At 38.9% G+C, this 24637-nt stretch overlaps 1 protein-coding gene across 1 annotated transcript in view; it reads left to right on the forward strand.

Annotated features, from left to right (window-relative positions):
• The window catches only part of AIG1 (androgen induced 1), a 125331-nt gene that overhangs the window by 43594 nt on the left and 57100 nt on the right, over positions 1-24637 (forward strand). Inside the window, exon 3 of the mRNA XM_071434290.1 lies at positions 4285-4386. Coding sequence (XP_071290391.1) covers positions 4285-4386 — 102 coding nt within the window. The remainder of the gene's footprint in view (positions 1-4284; positions 4387-24637) is intronic.

Here is a 24637-nt window from a genome sequence, read left to right on the forward strand (position 1 = left end):
CTGTTTGTGTCTTCTCTCTGGTTGCCACAGCAGGTGGAAAAGATTCCTTCCTGAATTTAGCTTGGAAGCTCAGACAGGATTTCATATGATTATGAAATCAGATTTGTATACCCCTTCCTACTTCCTCAGAACAAGGTATAGAATTACTTTGAACTGAGAAAGAAGTGTAGTTTGATGCCAGAGGAACCACATGTGGTAGTGGAAAGTGATGCATGAAGCGTGATCGTACAGAGAAGGGGGTTGACAGAGACTGAGGCGGCAGCTGGAAAGTTTTCTCCAGCTGTAAGCAAAGAAGTCCTAAGTGGTCAAGATGTCAGAAGAAAGGATTTTGGATTTGGAAACCAGTGAAGGGTTTAGTAAGTTAGGAAGGTATTTGATTTGAACCCAGGACCCTGTCTAGAAAAATATGCCAAATAGATAGAAATGGCTCTAGTGTTTGTTATACCTTTAACCCCCCTGAGGCAACCAGACTAAGAACTTTCACTTGATGTAACTTTCCCATGGTACACCCTGATATTCCCCCTTATCCTGGCATTTGGATCTCTAGCATTGTAATAAGATAATTTACTGTAATATGGACTCTGGGGACCCCCCCTGAAACCACATTGGTAGAAGGGATGAGAGTGGTAATACAGGAAATGTGTTTGGGTTACAATGACACCTGGACTTGTAAAATTATCAGCTCCAAAATGTAAGGCAGCCTAACTGTTGAAAATTTGCCTTATCCTTAAGTTTTCTATTTTTTGGTGAGGTGTGCAATTGCATTGCAATAGAGAATCTTAAATTGGACTCATTAGGCCATTTTGGAGCTCAACTTAGAAGTTCAGCAAGTGTCAAAAACTATTTTATAAAATTGTCTAATCCTCAATAAATTGTTACTAAATGGGCAGGAATATGTGAAATTCTGAACCTCACCTGTAGGAAAATGCTGTTTTAAGCAGCACAAGCAAAAGTAAAGAAAATTGCCAACCAGTCTGCTGAACTCTTCCAATCACTGCAGCCAAAAGACTGGTTTCATGAACTCTTCCCCCCAGATCCTGATTTGCATCTTTCTTGCCATCTCTGGAACTGACACAGTGAGGGATGAAGGCTTGCATAGGGTGGAATCCCTATACTGACTGGACTTCTATTTTTTATTCTTGAAGCAGCAATTGTCCACTGTATGATTTCTTGTACACTTTCCTCTTTTTCCTCTGCTTTTTTTTCTCCCTCTCTCTGCTAGGTTAGAATCCCACTACTGCCACCATGGAAGAAGAAGAAGATCCTGTTTCCCATTGTTCTGGTCCCAGTCATTGTTTTGAGCCTGGGGTAGTGTACTTAACCAAAGGGACCAGGGGCAGGGTGTGTCCTGCATAGGTGGAATGTTGCGCTGCTCCACCCCCACCGCCCTGAAGCCTCTAGTCCAGCCCCAGAATGGCTATTAGCCACTGGGACAGGAAAGTCCCACCAAAGGGGGAATGCCCTGAGAGACCAGGGCAGATAAAAGCAGTTGCATAGGCACATGTGGTCACAGCCCACTGTTAGGATTTCACAGTAGCTGAAATCACACTAGAATTCAAGCAATGATTTTTAATATTTCTCTCTTCCTCCCCCCTTTCTTCTTCTCAAAATCTGGGTAACTTAAGAGTTGTATGGTTTGGAGTTCACTAAGCCAATGCCTTGTGAAATGCTTGATTTTGAATGAATGTTTCTTTAAAATCTGCCAAGTACCCTTATTTTCTAAAGTTTGCAAATGAAAGTTTATTGTTTAACCTCCTGAGAATGTTGTCTCATTTCTCCTGTGGGCTGCCTTGTGTATTAAAAAAGCATAAGAAACTCATCCTGCAGGTCCGGGACTTTACAAGAGGCAGTGTAAAGAAGCAGCTCAGTTGTGTCATGGTCTGGCACTACATGATGACGTGGGATCTTAGCAAAGCCCAGCCCAAATAAAAAGTCTGCCAGTGGCAAAATGTAAGCATAGTAGAGGGTACTTAAAAGTACCAGACCAACAGTTGCTCATTAATCAAAGTAAACAAATTCAGAAGCAGCCAAAGTAACTCTGTTGCAAGCCCTCATTATAATTCCTTTTATCAAAATAGTTAAGTTTTATAGTTCATTTTATCCAAATGAGCTAATTGTAAAGAAGAGTAAGGTGAACCATTCAGACCCTGGAAGGAATCTTCCCCAGGGTGTTGTGGGGAAGATTCCCTGTTGTGTTAAGTCTCATACCAGGTCATCCTCTGGGATAAGTTAGTTCTGTAACACATTTGGTTTTGCACACTTCCTTTACTTTATGTCTGCCTTGTGATAGTGCTTTGCTAAGCAGCATTTGCCGTCTGTAGCTCCAGATGGTTGCAACCAGCTAGGCTGAGCCTGTTCCATCCATTGGCTGACTTTGGTTAAGGGACAGATGGCACGTCCCCTCTTTTCTTGTCTTTACCTCCTTGACAAAGTCTATTGTTTTATTCTGCTCTACACAAAAATCACAGGTCAAAACATGCTACCTCTGTTCTATTCAGTGTAATAAAGTTCAGTCTAATCCTGGTTGATTTTTCTTGTTTTGAGACTTCCTTGGGAAAAAAAACATTATCAATCTTGGTCTTCATATGCCTGAGAAGATGTTTTTATGCCCCAGTTGATCTTAGCAGGTTCTCAGAGACCCACTGTGATAATACATGACTTCTAGGAAGCCTATAGAGAAGAGGATACTTTGCTTCCATTTTTCCTGCTGTTCAGCTATTCATATCTTGGCACTTATGAGTCAGCAGGTGCGTAAAGAGCAGCGCTGTGCCAGTGCCAAGACTGACCCAGAAGAGAGATTTCTTGTGGGGTGCTTTAAACTTGCAGTACTTTTCGGGCTATCCATCATAACCTATTTTTTTTTCCTGGCCTCTGTGCACTAGTCAAATAGTCCAAGCTTATTCTGAGGAGGCACTGATAGCTGTCGTAACAGATGGACAACTGTGCTGGAAACCAAGAAACTATGTACTGTATGCACACTGAGGGAATAGTGTACTGGTTCAGGTCATTCACATAACTGGCTGGCCGAAGTCTGTGTGTCTGTGGTTAGAACAAGGTGCCATTGATTAACTGCAAACCTCAGTTTTAACTTTCTAAAGTCAGAAGCTAATGAAATAACTTATGCCTACACTATTATACACGCTACTAATTTGCAGGATGTGCTATGCTCACCCCATATTTCTTTCACTGATTCTATAAATGATCTGTAAGATCATGAGCCACATCAGTTTGGACTGATACTGAATACTTCCCTTCTATCTCAGTGAAAGTTCTATCTTTTGGCTCTCAATTTTTGAACTTGGATTTAGCATTTCTGTTTAGAGAGCCCCTGTAAATGGTCACTGAAAAGCTCCTGGCCCAGGTATTAGGTTTTACTGCTATGAACAATAAGCCTTTTTTATTACTAGAAAACTATTACTCAAATCCAAGGTAAGAAAGCAGTGGTGTTTTAATTAGAAAAATACTTACTTGCCACAGCTAAGGTAAGCTAAAACTATTATTTCTGTACATTTTTGTGGGTTTGTATTGTCTTTGCCTTTCAGACATCAGGATAACTTGAAAGAATATGTGAACACTTCGGCAAAAATTTAGCCTACTGTAAACTTTATCTGATCTGTTTGTCCTGGCCTCAGTCTACAGGAAATAATGGTCGTTTTCTGGACCCCTAGTAAATAGTCTCTGAGAAGAACCAAGCCAAATTTCATATTGACAAATGAGCAGGATACTAGACCTCTTCTCTGTGGATCCCAATCCACAGAGAATTGTGTGTGAATTGTGTACAGAGTCATCAAAGGTTCTTTGGTTTGTTTTCTTTTAAAGCTGACTTGATGGCTGACACAGAAAAGTGCAAATATGAATTTACAGGCTTCTGTTCAGGAGTGAATGTTTCATATTGATATGTTGTATGAATTCCAAGTGATATTTAGCTGATTTTCCATTTGTTTTCTATCCTGTTAGTGGAGAAACATTATTTATGTGCCACATCTGCTACTAAAGTCTAATATTCACTTGTAATTTGGCCACAGGCATGTAAGTCAAAAATGAGATTTTTTTTTTTCCTGGCTAAAAGTTCAGGAAAGAAAAAAAGAAAAGTTAAAACCTCAATGAATGCAAAGAGTAATCCAGATTCAAACTGTTGATTATAACAGTATTTGGTCAAAGAACAATAATGCCCATATCTGTCTCTAAATCCTTTGCTAAGTGACCCATTTTGCTATCTAAAGAATGCAACTAATTTTTCAGAAGCATATATTTAAAAATGTCTTGTCTTTTTTTTCTCCTTAGTTTGTTGTGACGATGTTTTGGAGCATCTATATCTATGACAGGGAACTGGTTTACCCAAAGCTCCTTGATAATTTTATACCAGCATGGCTAAATCACGGAATGGTGAGTAAAGTAATGTAAACACTTCCTTGCATAAACAAAAGTGTAAGAAAGACACTGATTTCTCTGTGCATGATTCTGCATATTCTTGGTGCTAAACCCCTCAGAAGTGATTAAGGAATGTGATTTGCAAGGAAGAGTAACATCTTTCCTTCCCTGTCTTCTGGAGTTGTATTTGAGTCCTTATTAGGTTGAAACTGGAGATTTGAACTTAAATGTCCTATATCCCAGGCTTGTGGGGGTCAACTCTTTCCTGTATAAGGTAACTTTTCCAGAGAAACGTCACCATGGTCATGAGGAAGAGACTGTTCATAAAACAGAGGTTATGATTTTGAAATCTTGCTCTAAAATGACAGAAACACTTAATTGAATGTTTCTTTACCAGTCTACCAAAGAATAACTCATGATGAAAACTTTTAGTTAAAATGCTTTTTCAAAAAATCTCTATTTTTTGGACTTGGGTGTTTTAAGAAAAATAACTCAAGCACACCAAACTTATGTAGCAGAACCTGTATCTGAATATTTTTAATAATGTGGAATTATATGTTCAATGCAAAGCTTTAAAATTGATGCATTGGTATTCATAAAGGTAGTTTCTTGAGAAGAAAACTGACCTTTTAATCCCTCTCTGCTATGTGAAGTCAGACATCCTTTCTCTCAACTATATATTTAAATGCCAAGGGAAAGTTAAGGCCACAATTTGCCATCAGGTATTTTCCACTGTTGATGCAGCATTTGGAGCTGAAAAGTGTCATGTTTGCTTCTCTAGTTGCATCTGTGCAAAATGTTTCATTATTATTTTGATTTCCTCATCAAGATGTCGCAAACCATTTGGCACTGCTGTTCATCACTAGACGACAGCAGAGTTCATCCTTCCAGGTGTGTGAACTTTATCACCACAGCAGGTCAAGATTTGCCCACCATTGCTGTGCTTGATAAATGGGTCCGTTGTGGAGTGGGGCAGATGACACTGCTGTTTATTTGTTCCCCAGATTTTGTATCAAAGGAGCGGTATGAGAGTTGCTACCGACAAAAGGAGCATCAGCTTCTGCTAGATACTGTACTGTTTTATGATGTTTTGAAAGGAACAGCATGATACTGTGTGTATCTAGAGCTGAGGAAAGAGTCTGATGACTCCTGCTATATTTGTTCAGGCTGTACTCCCTTGAGCTTTGAGGTTATGAACTGAAAACTTGCAAACACTGCTAAACCGTGCTTATCTTGATTTTTTTCCCCACAACAGATCAGTCCCAGTTCTGATGACATTTCTTTCAGGTGACATTCCATATACTGGAAGTGTCTAACCCATAACATTTTTCATGATTGTACATTGTGAAGCAGTTGGCAGCAAAAGGCCGTAGGTATTCAGGAAGTCTTCTCTGTGTGCTAACTAAAAGGCAACTCAAGCTCATGTTGCTTTGTAGAGATGTATACTTAGTGAAATATGTGAAGAGGTCTTTTGTTTGAGGTTTTTGGACATCATAGAGTTTCCTGAAATGTATTGTGTCCAACTATTTTAGACTTTTTTTTTTTCAACTTGAAATATTGTAGAAAGCATTTTTGAAAGACTTCTGTAAAGGAGTTGGTTTCTGTGTCAGTCTCTATTTATCCAAGTGTTCTTCAGTTAGATCACAAGGGAAGTTTATGGCTGTGGGGCTTTTCACCACATTTAGTACATTCTTTCTGATGTTTTAGCCATCATTTTATCCTCACCAGCTTTCATGCTAATTAATTCTGATCCATTGCTCATCATAGTATGAAAGGGTTATTAAACTACCTTGAGAATGCTTGCACCCTACTTAGTAGTAGTTAAAATTTTGACATGGCAGATTTTAGAGAATATGATAGAGGCCCACTTGGTGAAAGGGTAGGACCTCTGGGAATAGTTTTAAAAAGTCAGGATCCCTGGCTATTGCTTTATACTGAAATAAACATTTATTCTCATGTATTCCTGCACATTTTGACAGCAGCTGTGCGCATGGAATGATAACTATTCTGAAAGCAAGGGTGGCCATGCTGGAGCCCAACCTTGCACAACAAAACTCACACAAGAGACTCTCATCTGTCAGTGAGAGGTGGGTTGTTTAGCTTCTGTCATGTTGCTGATTAATCCCACTTTTGTGTAATCTTCCCACAAAGTATCTGGTACAGCTCCTAAGGATATGAGGTCAAACATTACTTAACCTGTGAACACTCTATCCAGAATTTTTTCACAGCAATTTCCCCAAAATATTTCTTTAGCCCCAAAAAAAAAAATTGCAAAATTGCACAATTAAAAAGCCTTCTACTGTATTATGATCAGCTGTAACAACTTGCTCAAGTGTCAACATCAACCTGCAAAATCCATACATAGAAAAGGAGTGAAAAGTCATGAAATCTGGGTGTAATAACAGCAATCATATTTCCATTAGTAATATGGGCATGTATTAAAATATTTGGGAGTATTCATACTTTAGAAGCATTTTTAGGTCGCTATCTTGAAGTCTCTGTGAAGAAGTTGTTTGAAAAGCTCATCCAATTCAGTGCCTTAGCCCAGGAAGAAGTGATTTGAGCTGAAGAGCCTGCTGCTTTTTAAGCTTATAGTAATTAGTTGTCCTTCTCCTTTTTCTTTTCCTCTTTCCCATCCCTTCTTTGCAGTTACAACACCGTCCATATCTAAACCCCTATTTTCTTGAACACACTGTAATGTCTTGTTAATACTCAGAGATACCAGTCCTTCGTAGCAACACTTTTTCACCATTAAAAAAAATCAGAATTATAGAAAAACTTCCTTTGTAGAAATGGGAAACATGAGGGAAATGAACCTTGGAAATATATAGTTCCGTTACCAATTCAATTTTAATATTTTTATAAATTTTCATAGAAAAAGAGAGGCTTATTGCTATGCAGAACCTATTCAGCATAAAATTGCATATAGTTTCAAGAACATCTTTCTATTACCTATATACATTTATTTATATTTATATCTATATTTGATATATACACACCCCCAGACCCACACTCTGTATTAGTTACAAACATAATTCCTGTATTTGGGGAAATCTGTGTATAAAGTGATGCCTTATGGTACCAGCTAGTACCTCATATGTGCAGATTCATACACTTGTGAAAGATATCACTGACAGAGTTGTACTGTGCCATAAAACTGATGTATTGCATCATTTCAGTCACTTCATTAATCCATAACCAATGGTATCACTATGACTTGATAAATGACCATGGAAATCGATAGCATGGTTGCTGCTGATTTGACCAACACAAGGATTTAATTTCTGTTTATTATCTGAAGAAACACATTTGAGTAGCTGAAGCTAAGCTTCTGTCCACAGATATAACTACCTGTTTAAAGAGAGTTGTTGGAGAATAGAGCTGTGTCTCAGCCTTGATCTGTTTCTGAACTGTCAAGTGCACTTCCTGGATTTATTAGTTATGCAGATGAATTCATCTTCATGGGCTACAATTTCAGTTGCCAAATTGCTGAACTCTGTCATCAAAGATGTCATTTGTTTTCTGGAGACTGTCCTGCAGTTTGGAACCATATCAGCTCATAATTCCAAATGCATATTTTCCATGGGAAATACTCTTTCCACTTTCTGATGGCTGGCTATCTGATCTTTAGCAGTGTGAAGAATTTTAATTGAACACTAACCTTTAGTGTGTAAAATGGATGTGTCATAGTAGTAGGATTTTTATCAGCTCATTCCTTGCAACTTTTTGTGCTGGGGCTGGCCAGGTTGATGCATGGCTAATTTTTTCAGAAATTATATTCTCTTCAATATTAGCACAGGCTGTAAAACTAGAGGTTGCCTGTATTCTAACCAATGCCCACATAAACAGATATGTAGACTGAATTAATTTACACTTGAGCATTGCTGATTTTGAGCCAGGTTACATGGCAGGACTGCCTGCGGTATCTGTCCAAGTTAGCATACCATTTCAGCAAGAGTCCTTCTTTGGTTTTTGCAGACACTGTCTCAAATTTGTTTTAAAAATGTGAATCATCTTTTGTTTGTGGGAAGGAAAGCAAAATACAGAGATAGACATTACTTACTGAGAAGCTGAAATGCTCTGGAGGTCAGAAACAAAGTAATGTCTTCATATGAAGACCCTAGAGGAGAGGTCAGGAAGGGGGGAAGAGAAATATGCTCTGCATCTGTGGAGTTGGAAAAATGATTATTGTCTGAGTTCTGTGCCACTGCAGTCTATATAAGCTCTTCCAGTTTTGTACTCTGTTATTTTTTAAGCTGCTTTCGGGAAATGGGAAACAAAGGCATTTCTAGAAAGACTTACCCTCTGTTCTGGTATTCAAGAGAATGCACAAAAACTGGGACAAATAGTAGTTGGAGGAAAGAGAGAAGAAGGAAGATGAAGGAGCCTGTCCAAGAGATGAATCTCTATTTCACAAGTTGTCTCTCTTTTCTTACCACTGACTAGTCAGCTGAAAAGTTGAGCCCACTGGAGAGTGGTACAAAGTCACATCAACCACCTCTCCAAATGTTTGTCCTAGTAGCCTTGTCCAAGGCCTGGTGGCCATGGCTTGTGTGTCTTTTTGTTTTAATGGTGGGAAGGACATAATCCTGTTGGAATGAATCCAGAGGAGGGCCACAAAGGTGATTAGAGCGATGTAACACCTCTTCTGTGAGGAAAGGATGAGAGAATTGACATTGTTCAGCTGGAGAAGTGATGGCTCCAGAGTGACTTTATTCCAATCTTTCGGTACCTGAAGTGGTTCTTCAAGACAGCTGGAGGGACTTTTTACAAGGATTTATAGTGACAGGACAAGGTTGTGTAGTGACTGGACAATGGCTTCAAACAGAAAGAGGGCAGGTTAGTTAATTAGACATCAGGAAAAAATTCTTTCCTATGAGGGTTGTGAAGCACTGGAACAGGTTGTCCAGAGAAGCTCTGAATGTCTTGTCCCTTGAAGTGTGCAAGGCCTGGTTGGATGGGACTCTGACCAATCTATCTAATGGAAGGGGTCCCTCCCTTTGGCAGGGTGGTCGGAACTAGATGATCTTTAAGGTCCCTTCCAATCCAAATCATTCTGTGATTTTATGAAAGTTGTTTCTCTGGTGTAAATCTTTTTTCCTTGATGATTTACCAAGAACAATAGAAAAGGCATGCAAAAATCAAAATCCATAGTGACCTGAACATAAAGATTGGAATGTCCAAAAGTGGTGAGTTATTTGACGAACCCATCTCTCCATTAGTCACTGGTCAGGTGATACACAGTGGTCACCATAATGTATGAACAAGGAGATACTCTGTTTTTCATCAGGGAGTTTCTCTCCATGTAGACCTAAAAATCCTCTTCAGCAATTGTTAATTTGAAACAGTGCACTTTAGTTCCTGGGGATGCTTTCCTAACACGGCACATCCCATGGATGGGCTCTGCTTGTGAAATGTAGTGCACCTTCGTAATGCTTCATGCTTCTGCCTAGAAGATATTTACATTTTTCTGGGATTTATTCTCTAAATCCAATAAATGTGTTTCAAGGATAATACAACTCAAGTGCTCTTCTTAATTTATTTACAATATTTTCATATGTTTGGTGTGAATAAAATTTTCAGTGCTCCAGGAAGGCGTTCCCACTTTCTACATAAGTTGCAAGGTTTTCTGATAAAAATCAGGGAAAATTTTTAATTTAATTTCCAACAGACTAACCACTCCTAGACGGCTATTATTTAAACATCTGATGGAGAGAATAGCAATTGAAGCTGGTTGCCTGGGGACTCAGGATATTTTCAAAACCCATGAAAATAATGTTGTTGAATTTGTACACTTTTTGAATGTTTGTGCTGCAGTTACGTGGCTTCATCTGTTATCTCTCCTCATTATCTGCCAGTTCCACCACTGGAGCGTAACTACAGTGGTATCAATTATCTCCCTGCTCTGGGGAGAAAAACAGCACCAGCTTAAAAGATTTTCTTTTATTTTCTCTTACTTATGTGAAGGGCTTGGAAATTGGTGGTATGTCAAAACCTGTGATAGTATAGCACCTGAAAATTGAGAGAGGCTGCTAGGGTGAAGTCCTTGTTGTCTAAATGGCATCCTCCGGGGGCATTAGGAAATCCCCTTTACCTAACACAGTAACAGCACAGCAGTTTTTGTGAAATGGGAAGCTGGCCTTAACCATGTTACACATCTGCCAGATAACACTCATCAGGATAAGGTGAAGACAGCTTTTTAACTGGACACAGATGCTGAATTTTTCCGATTATTTGCTATTTCCACTAATCTGGAGAAAACCCACACAGAGGCTCCTCCTGATATAAACGTCCCTAAACCTTAGTAACAAGGAACCTTTTTAAAAACATCTTCAAGCACTTAATAACAGCAAAACCTGCAAACCCTATTCTGGGTGTGAACATTGAAAATGAAAGGCCTGAGAGCTGAAATCCCCAGATGAAATCTCTTTCAAGAAGTTTAACCACCTTCTGTTGACAAGATCACGTAACTTGGTCTGCTAGCAGAGAGCATGAGAGCATCTAGTGTCAACACCAAGTCGTGGAGTTACAACCAAAGGAAGCGAGAAGGGGAGAGAGCCAGTGAGAGAGCACAAAAAGGGAGGTTAGGGTAAGATGGTTGAATGAGAGGAAAAGACAGGCAGGAGGAAAGAGATGAATTAAGTAGTCAGCTGATGCTGTTCCAACTCCTACCTAGGGGAAAAAAAAACAAAGAAAAATAACAGATGAGGCAAGTGAATTAAAAAAAAAACCAAAGAAAAATAACAGATGAGGCAAGTGAATAAAAAAGGAGCCACAGAATAATGTAGACAAGCTGGAAGAGACGCAAAATGGTAAAGAGGACTTCAAGGGGGAGGAGGAGGAGGAAGAGAGGAGCAAGGAAATAAACAGTAAGAATAAATGAAGAGTATGTTTTCTTCCATCTCTTCACTGGGTAGACTTCCCTGAGATGTATTAGTTTGAGGAATTGAGAGCAAGGAAATGGCTTATGAGTGCTGCTCTGAGGAGGAGAATTGTTTCTGTTGCCGTTGGATGTAGGTTTACAGGTCAGGTAAAGTAATATTTGCTCAGTGACATAGCAGGAGCTTCAAAACCTTGGAAAAAATTAACATTAAAACCATCTGCAGCCACACAAGAGTATGAAGCCTGTGTTCATATAAAACTTCCACTGTGACATCTGTAGAATGACATTGATGTCCTTGCATCTGTCTATATTCTTATCTGGCAAAGCTGTACATAATCTTGATAATCTGTTTGACTCTCAAAACTAGAGTCCTTTGTTTAGAAAAGACCCTTTTTTTTTTCCATATCAGCTGTGAAGTGTGAAATGCATTGCATATTAAAACAGATGCACTTTGCTGAGGGTTGCAGGTCACATATTTGACATATGAGCTGGAAGGTCACATATTTGAAATACGTAAGGTAAGGAGGTGTTCTGTCTGTATTTCAAACTGCCTTCCTTTAACAGCCAAAGCTAGGTGTAACTCTGGAAGTAGTAATTATGCTGATAGTAATAATGCTGATAATGAAAGCTTTAAGCCAGAATTTCAGCTGAAGTTGCTCATACACATGTTTGTTAGAGTGATTACTAGCAAACAAAGCAAATAACCAAAGAAAAGCCCCCAAAGGACTCATGAAGGGAGTCTTAGCCTTTCTCTGAGTGTGAAGTATGTTTCCTAGAAGCAGAGTTTGGCCCTGGACTGCTAGGTTTGTTGTTACACCAGGAGTGATGTGGGATGGACATGCATTTGGTACAGTCACATAGTTCTGACAATATTAGGAATGCTGGTTTTGTTTTAACATTCACTTTTTGTGCCGCTTACATTGCTTGCCTTAGATGCTGCTGGAGCTGTGCACAGCTCTTCTGTAATGCCTAAGATGGTACATTTTCGGGTGCTACTGCACCATTTATCAGATATATATTTACAGGTTATAAATGTAAATAAATGTTCAACTTAAAAATCAGTGCAAAATGCATTAATAAGTAGTATGCTTTTTCAATAAAAAATACATGTTCTTTCTTCTCTCTGCTGAATCAAACACTTGTTTTATCTTTTAACAGAATAGGTTTCTGGTTTCTTCCCTGAGTTTTTTTCCAGAGAGCATAGGCAGATAGTAGAGTCAAACATTATGGGATAGATTGTTCTGATTAATAATGAGTATATCCAAAGTCTTTTATCAAGAAAAGAGAACATTTCACTGGAAAAAATTAATGTATTGGAGGAGGATGGGTTATATTGATGAAGGTTTAATAAGTCAGTTGCCAGCTACAAGTTATGTACTCTAATAAACACTCCATACGTGAGCATCCTGGAGGCTATCACAATGAAGAGCTTTGTCTCCTTAGCAGGTCTCACAAACATCAGGAAGGGTGCAAATATCTCTTTGAAGGTATAATAGTTTAATAGGCATTTATTGTATACCTTTGTGTATTTAAGGGACTATGTTTTGCCCTATTATTACAGTAAAATGCAGTGCTATGTACCCTTGGGCACGCTGGTTACCATTAGCACCCAGATAAGAATTAGACTTTGCATACAGTAAAAGTGGGACTGTACTATATTGTACCCACTTTACTAAACTGTGCTGTTAGTGTTCACACATGTGGCAAATATGACTTAATCAGACCACAAATATTTTGCAGCATTCCATGGTATCTCATTTATTTGTTTAATGTGCCACTATAGCAACTGAATTCCATCCTTTTAGATTCTTTTTTTCACAGACCTATGATCTACTTGATTGAAGCTTGGCAGACAGCTTTTCCTTCAATTGAAGGCATATGTATTAGCTCAGTGACCAGATTTTTACCTATTTATCATTGTTGGAAAGTGGGTTATTTCACATGGACACAATACCAGAAGAATCAGCAGACCTGGGGAAGGGAATCTGAGCCCAAAAGCTTATATGCTTTTTCCAGCCCTTGAAGTTGATGGAATAAAAAATACTGCTTCTCCCTGTATCCAGAGATCATTATTGCTTCAGGAAAACTAATACAAGGAAATATTTTGACATTGTTTTTGTAAAAAATTACCACTTTTTAGAAGTAGCTTTTTTCTTTGTTAAATGCTATCTTCTATGTGTCTTTGTGTTTGGAAACAGACAGCATTTCTGCAGAAGTAATTTCATATTCAGATGATTAATATGTTGAAATAGTGCCACAGCAGTAATGTTTTATACATGCTGATAGGCAGAAATCAAGAATTTGGGGACAACCTTGGGACCTCTGCTCATGGAAGACTAAGCTTTAACAAAACCTGTTATGTTCAATCCTCATATTTTAAAATTTCCCACATAGATACAAAGTAAAAACAGTGCACATTTTTAGTAACTGGAGGTAGCACAGAGAATGTTTTTGACAGATGTGTAAGCCATTGCCATTAGTCATGCAGTTCTACAACTGTCCCTTCTACCTTTGGATCTTTACGTAACACACTGAAGTTCCATCCTGGTGCCCTACTCAGGAAAAGCCATAACCTTTCAGAGGTGTCTTGTTTCTGCCAGAGACCACAAGTCTGACTAAGGTGACCCTTTCCTTCCCTTTGACACCAGAGTTATCTGAGCAGGAAACAACTCTTCTCATGAAGAAATAGCAGATAGTGTGAACTATCTCAAAGTGGCAAAAGGCAGATGAGTGGTGGACCAAAAGGCGGACCAAACCAAGGATTCGCTCTTTCATCTCCATTGCATTATTAACTGATACCGTTCAACTCTTCACAGCTTGCTTTCTCTTCAAAACAAGGAATGCTGCATGTTTGAAGTGCTGCTTTTAAACCCCATTTTTATATTTCTATTTTTATTCCTAGATCTGTTTTACTAAACAATCTGAGGGAAAATATATAGTGTTTGATCAAAAGCATTTTTTATGTCTTCATAAGCTAATGCCTGTGTTTTGTGGAGCTTTGTGATGGTAGCTGGAAAAACACTGCTGCCTGTCAGAGGGTTTATGGTACTGTGCCTCTGATTCTGGCTGTGAGGTGTCCCAGGCGGGGCTGGGCTGCTGTGCCAGACCAGGCTGCCTGTGCCTGCCCTCTGCTCCTCACCGTGCTGGGGCTTGCTGAGCCCTCGGAGGGATTTCCCATTCACGTGCCTCAGCATCCCATTCATTCAGCTGCAGTGAAGAGAGGAATTGCCTGCTGCAGATTCCTCTGAGGTTCATGGATGCAAATGCAACTAAGAGAGTTTGTCCATTCTGCTGCACAGCACAAGTGGCCTCTACTACAAATAATAACATTACCCGTGGTTATGTACAAATTTAGTGCTCCTGGTATATCATAAAAATTCTAGGCTGATGTAAGGCATGCTATAGAAGGTCAAATATACTTAGAAAGGAAATTCTTTATAAAAATGGCTGTAACAGTCAAATCACATCTTTCAGTTTATTTCCAACAGGAAGAAATTTTATATGCTTCTTGGGGCTTTTAGCTTTTTATTCTGTTACTTTGAGCTTTACCAGCTTTCTATAAAGCCAGTATACAGGGTTCCAACTTGCTGAGTCACTGCAATGCACATTTTTGTGGCTTCTTTTACAAATGCAATATGCAATGTAGATTTTTTTTTGGTGAACTATTTATGAGAAAGAGGAAATATGCACATCAGTCTACTGAACTTCATATTTTAAGGCAGTTTTTAAAATAAAGGAATGGGAAATTATATAATTTTCTATTAAGGAAACATCCATTAAAAGTGTCTTTTTAGTAACACACAGATTTACTGATGTCTCCATTAACAAACAAATGTTTGTTGGCTGCAAGTTGTTTAAAAATTCATACAGCTGCAAATCATGTTAGGAGATGAATATACATATTCTTAGCTCAGAGACTAAGGTGGATGGTATTTTGGTCTCTGCTCCTGAAGCAGAGGATTGAAAAATGGAAAAGAAGAGGGAGTTTGAAGGAGAAAGAAAATCAAGTGTCAGAAGCTAAGAGAAAAAGTGATAGCCTTATAGGTTGTTGAGGAGAAGAAGACAGAAAACAAAGCAGAGGAAACCAAATGCTGAAATAAAGAGGTGCTAATAATAGTCAGCTGGAGAGAGCCATAGAATGTGGAGGTGATAATTGTGTGTACTGTACTTCACTGAGAAAAAGCTTGAGATAGAAGTTTGAAGTACCCAGTGTATATTGAAAATGGCATGCATAGTTTATTTTAGACCAACATGCAGAAATGTAGCTTCATTTGGTTTCTTGTGGCCACTGTTTTTACAGAACAGTTCTCTTTTTCCAGCATTCTTTTTGCACGCAGACACCAAAAGAATGCCCCGCTTTGCACACTTGGTGCCTCTACTGTCGCCAGAGTTTGTGGGCCTTTAGATCTCCCAGTTGTCTGAACACTGTGCTACTGAGCCTCCCATAGTTTTATTCTCCATTACATGAGTTTGGTAGGATTATTATATACAGTAAATCTTTAGTAATATGTTTATCATGCATGTATGTATATAGTGTGTATATATAGTGTATGTATAGTGTTTGTGTGTATATATGCGTATATATGCACACACACACCATACATAGAAATACTTGATATATATTGCCATTCAGCTATTATTATAATAATTATATTAGTAGATAATACAATTTTAAAGAATATCTATAATTCTATCTAAGCTGATCTCTTTTGATACAAACAAAAGATGTTTAGTCCTTAAATTTATCTCAGCCTAAATGAATGGACAGGTAAAGACCAGTAGAAGAGAGTTAGTATTTTCCCTGTGTTACAGAGGAGAAACAATAACATGGAATTTGTGATTTGCCTGAAGCTACAGGCAGTTTATTAAAGATTGAACTGCAAAGTGAATCTGCATTTGCTTCATTAGTCAGTACTTTTGTTAAGAAATTATTCACTCTCTACAAACCAGGCAAAGACAACAAATTCATAGTCTATGAATGAGCATTCACTTGGGTTTCAAACTTAGGCTCTATTGGAAGGAAGAAGTGACTCAAGTTTTGAATAGGGAGATGTTGCTCTAAGTCCTGCTTCACTTAGTTACAATAGGCGTTCCATTATTTTCATTTTGTTTATATCACTGGAAGTACAGGTTCACCTCATCAACTGCTTTTGTGTTTATGTTTTCTTTTAGTATAGTAACTATTGACAACTTATTCCAAATAATTTGATTTTGGGCGTACCTTTTCTCTGTAAGGAGGAAAATCCCTTAGGTTTCCATTTCTTCTGATGATTGATTTGAGAACAGAAACGCTGATATGTAAACAGAAGGATGATTTAAGAAGGATGAACTTGGAAACTGAAAATATGTCAAGGGAGAGGAGCTCCCTCTCATATGCCCTTGCCCTGTCATTTTGGAAATGTTTTTTTCTTTTGTTGTCCAAGAATGCTGTTGGGACCAAAGTGCGAGACAAGGGGCAGAAGGGGATGGGTGGGTGTTACCACTAACCAAGATCAAGAAAAGCTGAGAAGTTGCACATTTTTTAAAGATCTTTCAAAAGTATGAAACTCATGTATGGAGTCTAAGCTATTTCAGAAGTTACTTCAATAGTTGTGATTGTGGGTAAGAGGAAATAAAAATACTCAAAAGACAGAAAATAGCTTGTGCAAAAGTGGGTCTTACACTGACAGCGAAGTGTAAGAATTGGCCATGAGGAACTCCTTGTATTTAGATCATTTTGACTGGTGTAATAAGGTGTGTGTTTACTAGACAAAGCTACACCACAATGAGTAGCAGCACAATGTAGAGGCCTGGATCGACTTTGGGAAGTACCTTTCTTCAGGCAAGAATTCAGTGTTTACCAGTTCTGTCTCAAATCTGAACTCTACAGCTTAGCTGGCAGTAATACAAATATTCACAGCTGTATAAAAAATGTTATTTAGTTCACAACAGTAGCCATGGTTACCTGCATACTTTCATTGCCTTATTCATGTGCAATTCTTTTTTTTCTGGAAATACCATTACCATGTAATATAATACTGTACAGCCTCTTGGTAAGTTTCACAGTGTCAGGAAGAAAATTTCTGTGGTGAACCTGAAAGTGTATTTTATCGAGTTGACTTTTTCATGGAAGATCCCACCTATACATTGCCAGGCAGAGCAGGGCAAGTCTGAACATTCTGTCACTGCAATTTCAAAATATAAATAGTAATATGTAAAATTCCTTGGCATTGAAAATTCTCTGATAATGTTTTAACTGCACAATATAAAGAACTAGCCCCTGCTTGGTCCCTTCACAGGTGACACAGACCTGCCAGTTCCTGTCAGTACATGTTAGAATAGCATGACTATCCTCGTTTACTCTTGCAAGAAATGTGAACCCAAGCAACCTCAGAAGGGTAGAAAAGCACTGTGATTTTCCTCTTCTCTCTTACTTTTGTAAGTATAACTCAGTGCACTCTATGCAGATGAAATATACTTGAGAATCTAGTGTTTCTGTTATGTTAATGGAAACTAGTCTTGTGTGTATTACTGCAGCAGAATTCCCAACCGTATTCTAAACTTTGCTAGGAAAAGAAAATAGTACTTAATTTTCCAGATATCTCAGATCACTTTGCAAACAAATGAATTAAAGTTTACAAGAGTACTAAAGACAGTTTATTTAGGCTTATATATTCTTTTCTTAATTGAGAGGTGTAATATTAATTCTGGAGGATTAAAATTGCCTATCGGTTTAAATTAACAGCAGCAAAAGGAGTAAAGGATATTTGCTTCTTTAATTTGGCAAATTCATCTAAAGAATTTCTGTAAAAGGTTTCTTACCACTATTGCTACTTTTGTAGAGAACACTTTCTAGACTAAATGTAAAAGTCGTATTTCAGGGTCATATTACTTGGCATTTTCATGTAAACAGTGAAACCTAGGATTTTAGTAAGTGTAGCATAGAGATTGAACTGAATTTCTAAAATGAAATTTTAAAATTGCTCATGTAACCATATGAAACCTTGTTAAAAGCCTGATAAAGTTTTAAAATACTACCCAGGCCTGTTTTTAATGCATCTCCTACAGGAAGAAGGAAGATGGCATTAAGATGAAAATTTCTATAGTGAAGCCGGCTGTTACCACAGTCTGGCTTCTGTTCCTGCCGTAGCACTGCCAGCTTGGAGCTATTTATAGGCATTAGCCTATATCTATCCACACACGTGGGTCTACTACTCTCTTTAGCAGTAGTTTTGCTCCTGAAGAAGTTGGTCTGAGGTTTCAAGCTTTATTTTTCCTTTCAGAGACCAGTTTCTTCAACTATCCTTATTACCAATTAGTGGGAATTTGGCAGGCATTCACTCCCTGTCAGAGCTCTTGCATCAGCTTTCCTGCACTGGCCTACAAGGCAGAAGGCTCAACTGTGGTGCCTTCAAATTCCTCAAAGCTAGTTTCTTGCAGTAGTGGACCCTCTGCATCGTCTTATGATTTCAATACCTTTTCCTCCTGAAGTGAGAATGACAAGGCTCTTCAAAAATGCTAATTGGTTCCCTTATCCTCAAAGATACAACTTGTGGCAGTTACAAAAACAAAATTGCCTCTTTGTCAGATAGCACACCAGAATTCAATCTTCTTCTGACTGCAGTGAAGTATTCTGGTCCTGTACATGATTTACAGTACAAATAAAACCTGTTCTCTTTCATTTTCCTGATGATGAATTCTGGGCAATAAATGCTTTCCCCAGGAGTCAGTCCTTGCTTGGAGCAAGGACTGTTTAAGTTTGTTGCACCACAGAACAGCTGCAGCCTTGTGTGGTCTACAGCATTCTCTTAACACTTCATGCCTTCATTCACCTATCCATAAATTAGATACAAGGCAGCCAAGCACAGCCTTTCTGCATCCTGCACTACACCATGATTATCCATGACATGAATCCCAAAGTGATACATGCTCCCTGGCAGAGTCTGAGTGAGAGCATGCTGCACTACCATAGCAGCAGCAGCAGCAGCAAGCCTCAGGCAGTGGCCTTGGGGTGTGTTATGTTTTCTGCCACCTCATGCAATACATTTATGTAACACTGAGGATATCAAAAAGCTCTGATAGCTGGTACATTTGCAGTGATGGGCTCAAAACTAAGTTAAACTGAGAAAGTAAAATAACAGAACAAGTATTTGATGCAAACCATCATCTTCTTCACTCTCACATTCTCAGTTCTAATGATTGTTTATCTGCCACGCAGCTTAGGCACATTGGTGACCTAATGCAAGAAGGTTTTTCCTATTTAAATGGAGTGGAAAGCAATCTGCAGCTATTCAATTGGTTCTCCCTGTTAGTGGTGATTTTAAAATAAATATAATATTTTGAATCTTTAGTTACTTGTGGTAGTTTACTTTTGAAGAACATTTGAAGAACATTTGAAGAACATTTGAAGAACATTTTTTACTTTTGAAGAACATTTAACTTAGCCTTCTGGCTTTTACCAAAGAGTGGCTCAAATGTTAAACAAAGATATTTGTGCAGAAATGTGCTTGCACCAAATAAGTCTTTGATATCAAATTCATAACCTTCTGGAAAGGTAGTAAATTTTATATCCTACACATAGGTAATTTTTCTTCCATGTTAGCAACTTAAAACCATTTTTACAGCTCTAGTCAGCACTCCCCTCACTTTATTTATCTCTTCTTTTATGTAGCTGCATAATGTACATGTATATGTATCTTTTACCCTCTTGCAGTGTTTTGTCCTTCAAAGATTTGAAGCAGTGTGCTCAGTGTCTGTTAATATAATTCTTTCCATGGCAGAAAATTATGACTTTGCAGAAAGAGAGTTTGCTATAAGCTCAGGGGAAGTCACAGCCTCACAGCATCAAGTTTGAGTTTTAGCTGGGACTTCCGCCCCTCATACATACTTAAGATCTCCTGAACAGAGGAGATGTCATGCTTAAATTATTTTCAGCTTCTGACCTCTTCAGTTCTGAACTTCCAACCACTAAAACATGAGGTTTCCCTAGTATTGATTTCAAAGGACAGGTCAAGGTGAAATGTCAGTGTGAAAAGGAAGGTAAATATAGTTCCCCATGAGTTCCTTCCAGCTCAGGATATTCTATGATTCTATATAGTATTATCTGGGTATCCAATGTCCAGTTAATATAAATAAATCAGTTTTACTAGAATTTGTTGGAGTGTTTTTACTGCTAAAACTCAGACCCCATGGGATACAGTTAACAATCTCCAGATGTGAAATGGAAGGGACCATCAGCAGCACAGAAAAACTTTTCCTCAGTGAGGAGGGCTACTGCAGCTGGAATTCATGGAGATGCAAAGGGAAGCTAGCTGCTCAGACTGTGAGAATCAACAATCTTCTTCCACTTGCCGTCTTCATGGCAGGGCATTTACCAAACCTGCTGTGCTAATAGAGGTGCCAAGGAGCTGGTGAGCTACCCAGGGAGAGCCAGGCTGAGCTCTCTAGCACACTCCTGAGGCAGGGATTGATGTTTGCTTGTTGTTAGTGCTTGGGGAATGCCTCCTGGGGTGGCATTTAGATGAGCTGTGTGTTGAGTGAAGTCTCGTGGGACTGAAATGAGCGCAGAATCTTCTTTCCTTTCTTTTGCAAGTCTGTCCACAGGGAAGCCTTGGATGACATTTGACACTGTCTCACTTTTCACGTCTTTATCAAACTGTGGCCACATAGAGGCTCTGTAAGGAAACTGGATGCTAGGACAACAAGTGGGTTGGAATCTGTCTGCTCACAAGATACTCTGTGACTAAGTACATTTCTTTCATCATAACCTTTTCCACCTTGCTGATTGAGAAACTGGGTAATGATGATACACAGATAGTTTTTCAGAAAATTTTATGGACCTATTGACTTGTAAGGAACATCTTTGTGGTTAAATGAGATGTCCTGCTTTTAAAAGGCTGTTTATCTCAGCTGGTCTCTACACAAGTTCAGGGAAAATGAATGGGCAGAAAAATATGTCCACCACCAAACAGCCTAAGGTGCAGTACAGAAAGTTGTATTTAGAACATAATATTATAGACACGTTGTCAGGGAGTATTCCTGTTGCACAATGTTCTGAAAACATCTCTGTTTGCCTCGAGGGAATGCCCGTCTGCCCTTGTTATGATCCATGGGAAAAACTACCCTTGTGGTAAACGCAGATGGAGTGTTTCCAATGTCTAATACCCATCCTGTTTTTGTTCCTAGTACAGCAACTGAAGTGATGTGTTTGTGGAAATCATACTGATACACAATAGAGAGAGGAGAGTTTTCAACTTTTAAGGTTCTATGGTTACAGAAAAACTCAACTTTAAGGACACTATTATAATGCCAAAAATTTCTGGTTTGCAATTATTAAGTGTTTTGAAATGTTTACCATGTTTTATAGTTGATATCCAGTAGCTGTGATACTGTTTAAATCCTATTCCCAGTGCCTCTTTCCAATTACTCTGCCCCTCCAGATGGACATTATTCTTTCAAGGAACTATCCTCCCACAAAACCAGTGACTCAGGATGCTTTCAGGAGCTATCCTGTGGAATGCATCATATGTGCTTGTACTGCTCAGGCACCAGTCCTCTTTGAGCATTTCTTTACATACCTCCATGAAATATAGAGATTAATGAGCATCCTACACTGGTATCATTATTCACCAGGTGTCAGTGGTTTTGAGGTGTAAGCTTGCAAATATTAAGGTCTGAATGGTCAGGATTAAAAATAGCAGAAGCCCAGAAATATGCAAGTTTGTGAATTTTATCTTGATAGGTTAATCCTTACAGTCTCAGTTTGAAGCTCTTCTTCACACCATGAAGGACTGGAAATCCTTTTTTATAAATAAAACCTGAGATTATCAACTAATCATGTAAATTGAGTATCTGATACCCTAAAGAGGAGGCCAGAGTAAACATCTGAATTTCACTTTTGGTTTGCCCTTTTATTTCAATACTTTTTCACAGCATTCAATCCTGAGGCATAAGTCCTTTAGGACAACATTTTTCCCTCAGGACCATGTTCTGTCTTCTTCCCTCAAGCTGTGTTTTACTTGTCAGTGAAGAGCTCTGTGCTGAGAAACCAGGATTTTTCAGTGTGTTGCTCACTGTATTTTCTATAAAGGCAAACTATGTGGTGGCAATGATATTATCATCATTATCACTTTATTTGCCATCTTTGCATGTCCAGTGCATATTCTTAGCACCTTGTTAATTTTTCTACTCTTTAGATGTTGAGCATAGAAAACAGTGTGACTATATAATTTGTTTTGCATTTGGAGTTGCTTTCATTCATTTTACACTGAGAAAAAGAGACAGGTCACCAAGCAGGTGCTGAGAGTTTGATGGAAGGGAATGCAGGTTGTCCTTTCAGAGCGCTTAAAATCCAGTTATGACCAATGAGCCAATCTTGAGCCCTCATTCTTGCTCCAGAAGAAGAGAATCCATGACACAATTTGCCTCTGAGTACCACATGCAGCAAGAGGACCTAATGCACATCTGCCCTGCAGCAGGGTAGTCACTGGGGTTTGCTGTGGCCTGGCCTGTCCCCATGTGGTACAGCTCTTGGGTTTCAAGGCACTGCATCCAGGTTAGCCTTTTCCTTGGCCAGGCTTTTTTGGTACTGAGATGGCAGTACTGCTGCTGGCTCCAGCACGAACACCATGGGTGCTATCTCAGAAATCCTTGCACCACGATCCAGGGCATGGCACAGACATGCCTCCTGTCTCCTGATCTGTAAAAATGCACCAGGTTGGCTGGCTTGTCAACTTGCAAACTTAGGGGTAGGTATGTCTGGATGGTATTTTGCAGACAGATGCAGCTTGATTCTGTGTTGTGAGCTTGCTGATACCCAGTCAGGAGCAAGTTATAAGGCTGGTTGTGCATTATGCTAACCACAGCTACACACACCTAGTTCATTGCTGGCAAGGATTCATCCAGACTCCGAGAGTGAGTCCTCACCTGCCAACAAAATATGTACAGACAAACTCAGACATCTATGGCTCGTAAGGTCTGGAAAGAATATGAGGTGTTTTTGTCTGACCTCCTGCTTAACACAAGCCATAACATTTCACTTGCACCTGTAGTGAGCCCAGTAATTTTCATTTGGCTGAAGTTTGTCTTCCAGAAAGGCATTTGGTCATGATCTGAAAAGATAGCAATCTTCTATTTTCCTTAGCAGCTTGCTCCTGTCATTATTCACTGTCACTGCTAATTCTTTTCCAAATTTCTAACTTGTCCAGCTTCAGCTTGTTATGCTTTCCACGGCTCTGCTAAAACAGTCTGTTATTCCTCATCTTGTATCATGGTTTTCCATAAAAGGAGAGATCTTATGTCTCCTTTTGGAGAAGGTGATCAGGTTAAGACCCTTGAAAGTGTTATCTCAGGAGATGATCTACAATCTCTCTTACCAATATCTCTTATTACCCCTGTTCCCATTCCCTCTTTTAATGGATGGCACCTGAGCTATCCTTATGTTGTGATCTACATGAATCCATGGGTCTGGTGTCCCCTTGCAGGTCATTTTGATCATCCCTAGCAAATCAGCACGCATGCAAAGTAAGATGATCACCACCTACTTTCAATGAAGCAGTGTTGTTTATTTTAGGAGTAATGCCTGACTGAGAAAATGAGTTATATATGGTAAACTGTTTATGTGTGGTTGACCTAAGTGCCAGCTGTAATGCTTCAACTGCTTCTGGTGCTGTTACAGACAGATGTGAGTTTGTCACTTGTTGATGCCACTTTATGTCTGCATGCAGTTCCTTTGCCTTAAACTAATTTTAAAGCTCTCCCAAGTCCATTATTCTTGTTGTATGCTAAAAACATCTCCCACATGAGGGGAATTGCATGCAGCAAACTCTGCACTTTAGTTTACCTGTCAGTTTGCATTAATTATTCCTCTTTTTTTTTTCTTATGCAGCCTGAAAGAAGCCAACTTCTGTTTCACTCTTACTTGGATAGAATGATAAAGCTTACCAAAAATATATTTTACCTACTCATAAATGCAGCATGGGTAGGGCTTTCCAAGGTCTCACATCTGACAAACCCAAACACACCATTTCTGTAGACACCCAGCAGTCTGCGCAGCCATTTTCCACACATTTATGGATTCTATTTACTCTTTATATTATTAATGGAGGCAAAAAATTGTAATGGTAGTCTTTTACTGTTTTTTTTTTCCTTTGATTGGTTGGTTTTCGTTGTTGTTGTATGATGGGGTTTTCTCCATTATTTCATACATTTTAAATCTGCAAGTCACAAAATAATTTCCTCTGAGTTAGTGTAAACCTGAAGTGCATCTTCATACAGGTACTTCATGGTTGCACTCCAAACTGGTTGGGTTGAGAGAAGGAAAAACTGTTGTGAGAGCCAAAAGCTAAACCCACAGCCCAGAACTGTTGTGTCAGATGCTTGAAAACTAAATTCTTCCAAGGCTAC

Source organism: Agelaius tricolor, unplaced genomic scaffold (genome assembly GCF_023055355.1).
Source record: "Agelaius tricolor isolate 1412-34295 unplaced genomic scaffold, bAgeTri1.0.p SCAF_1, whole genome shotgun sequence".
Taxonomy (NCBI): Eukaryota; Metazoa; Chordata; class Aves; order Passeriformes; family Icteridae; genus Agelaius; species Agelaius tricolor.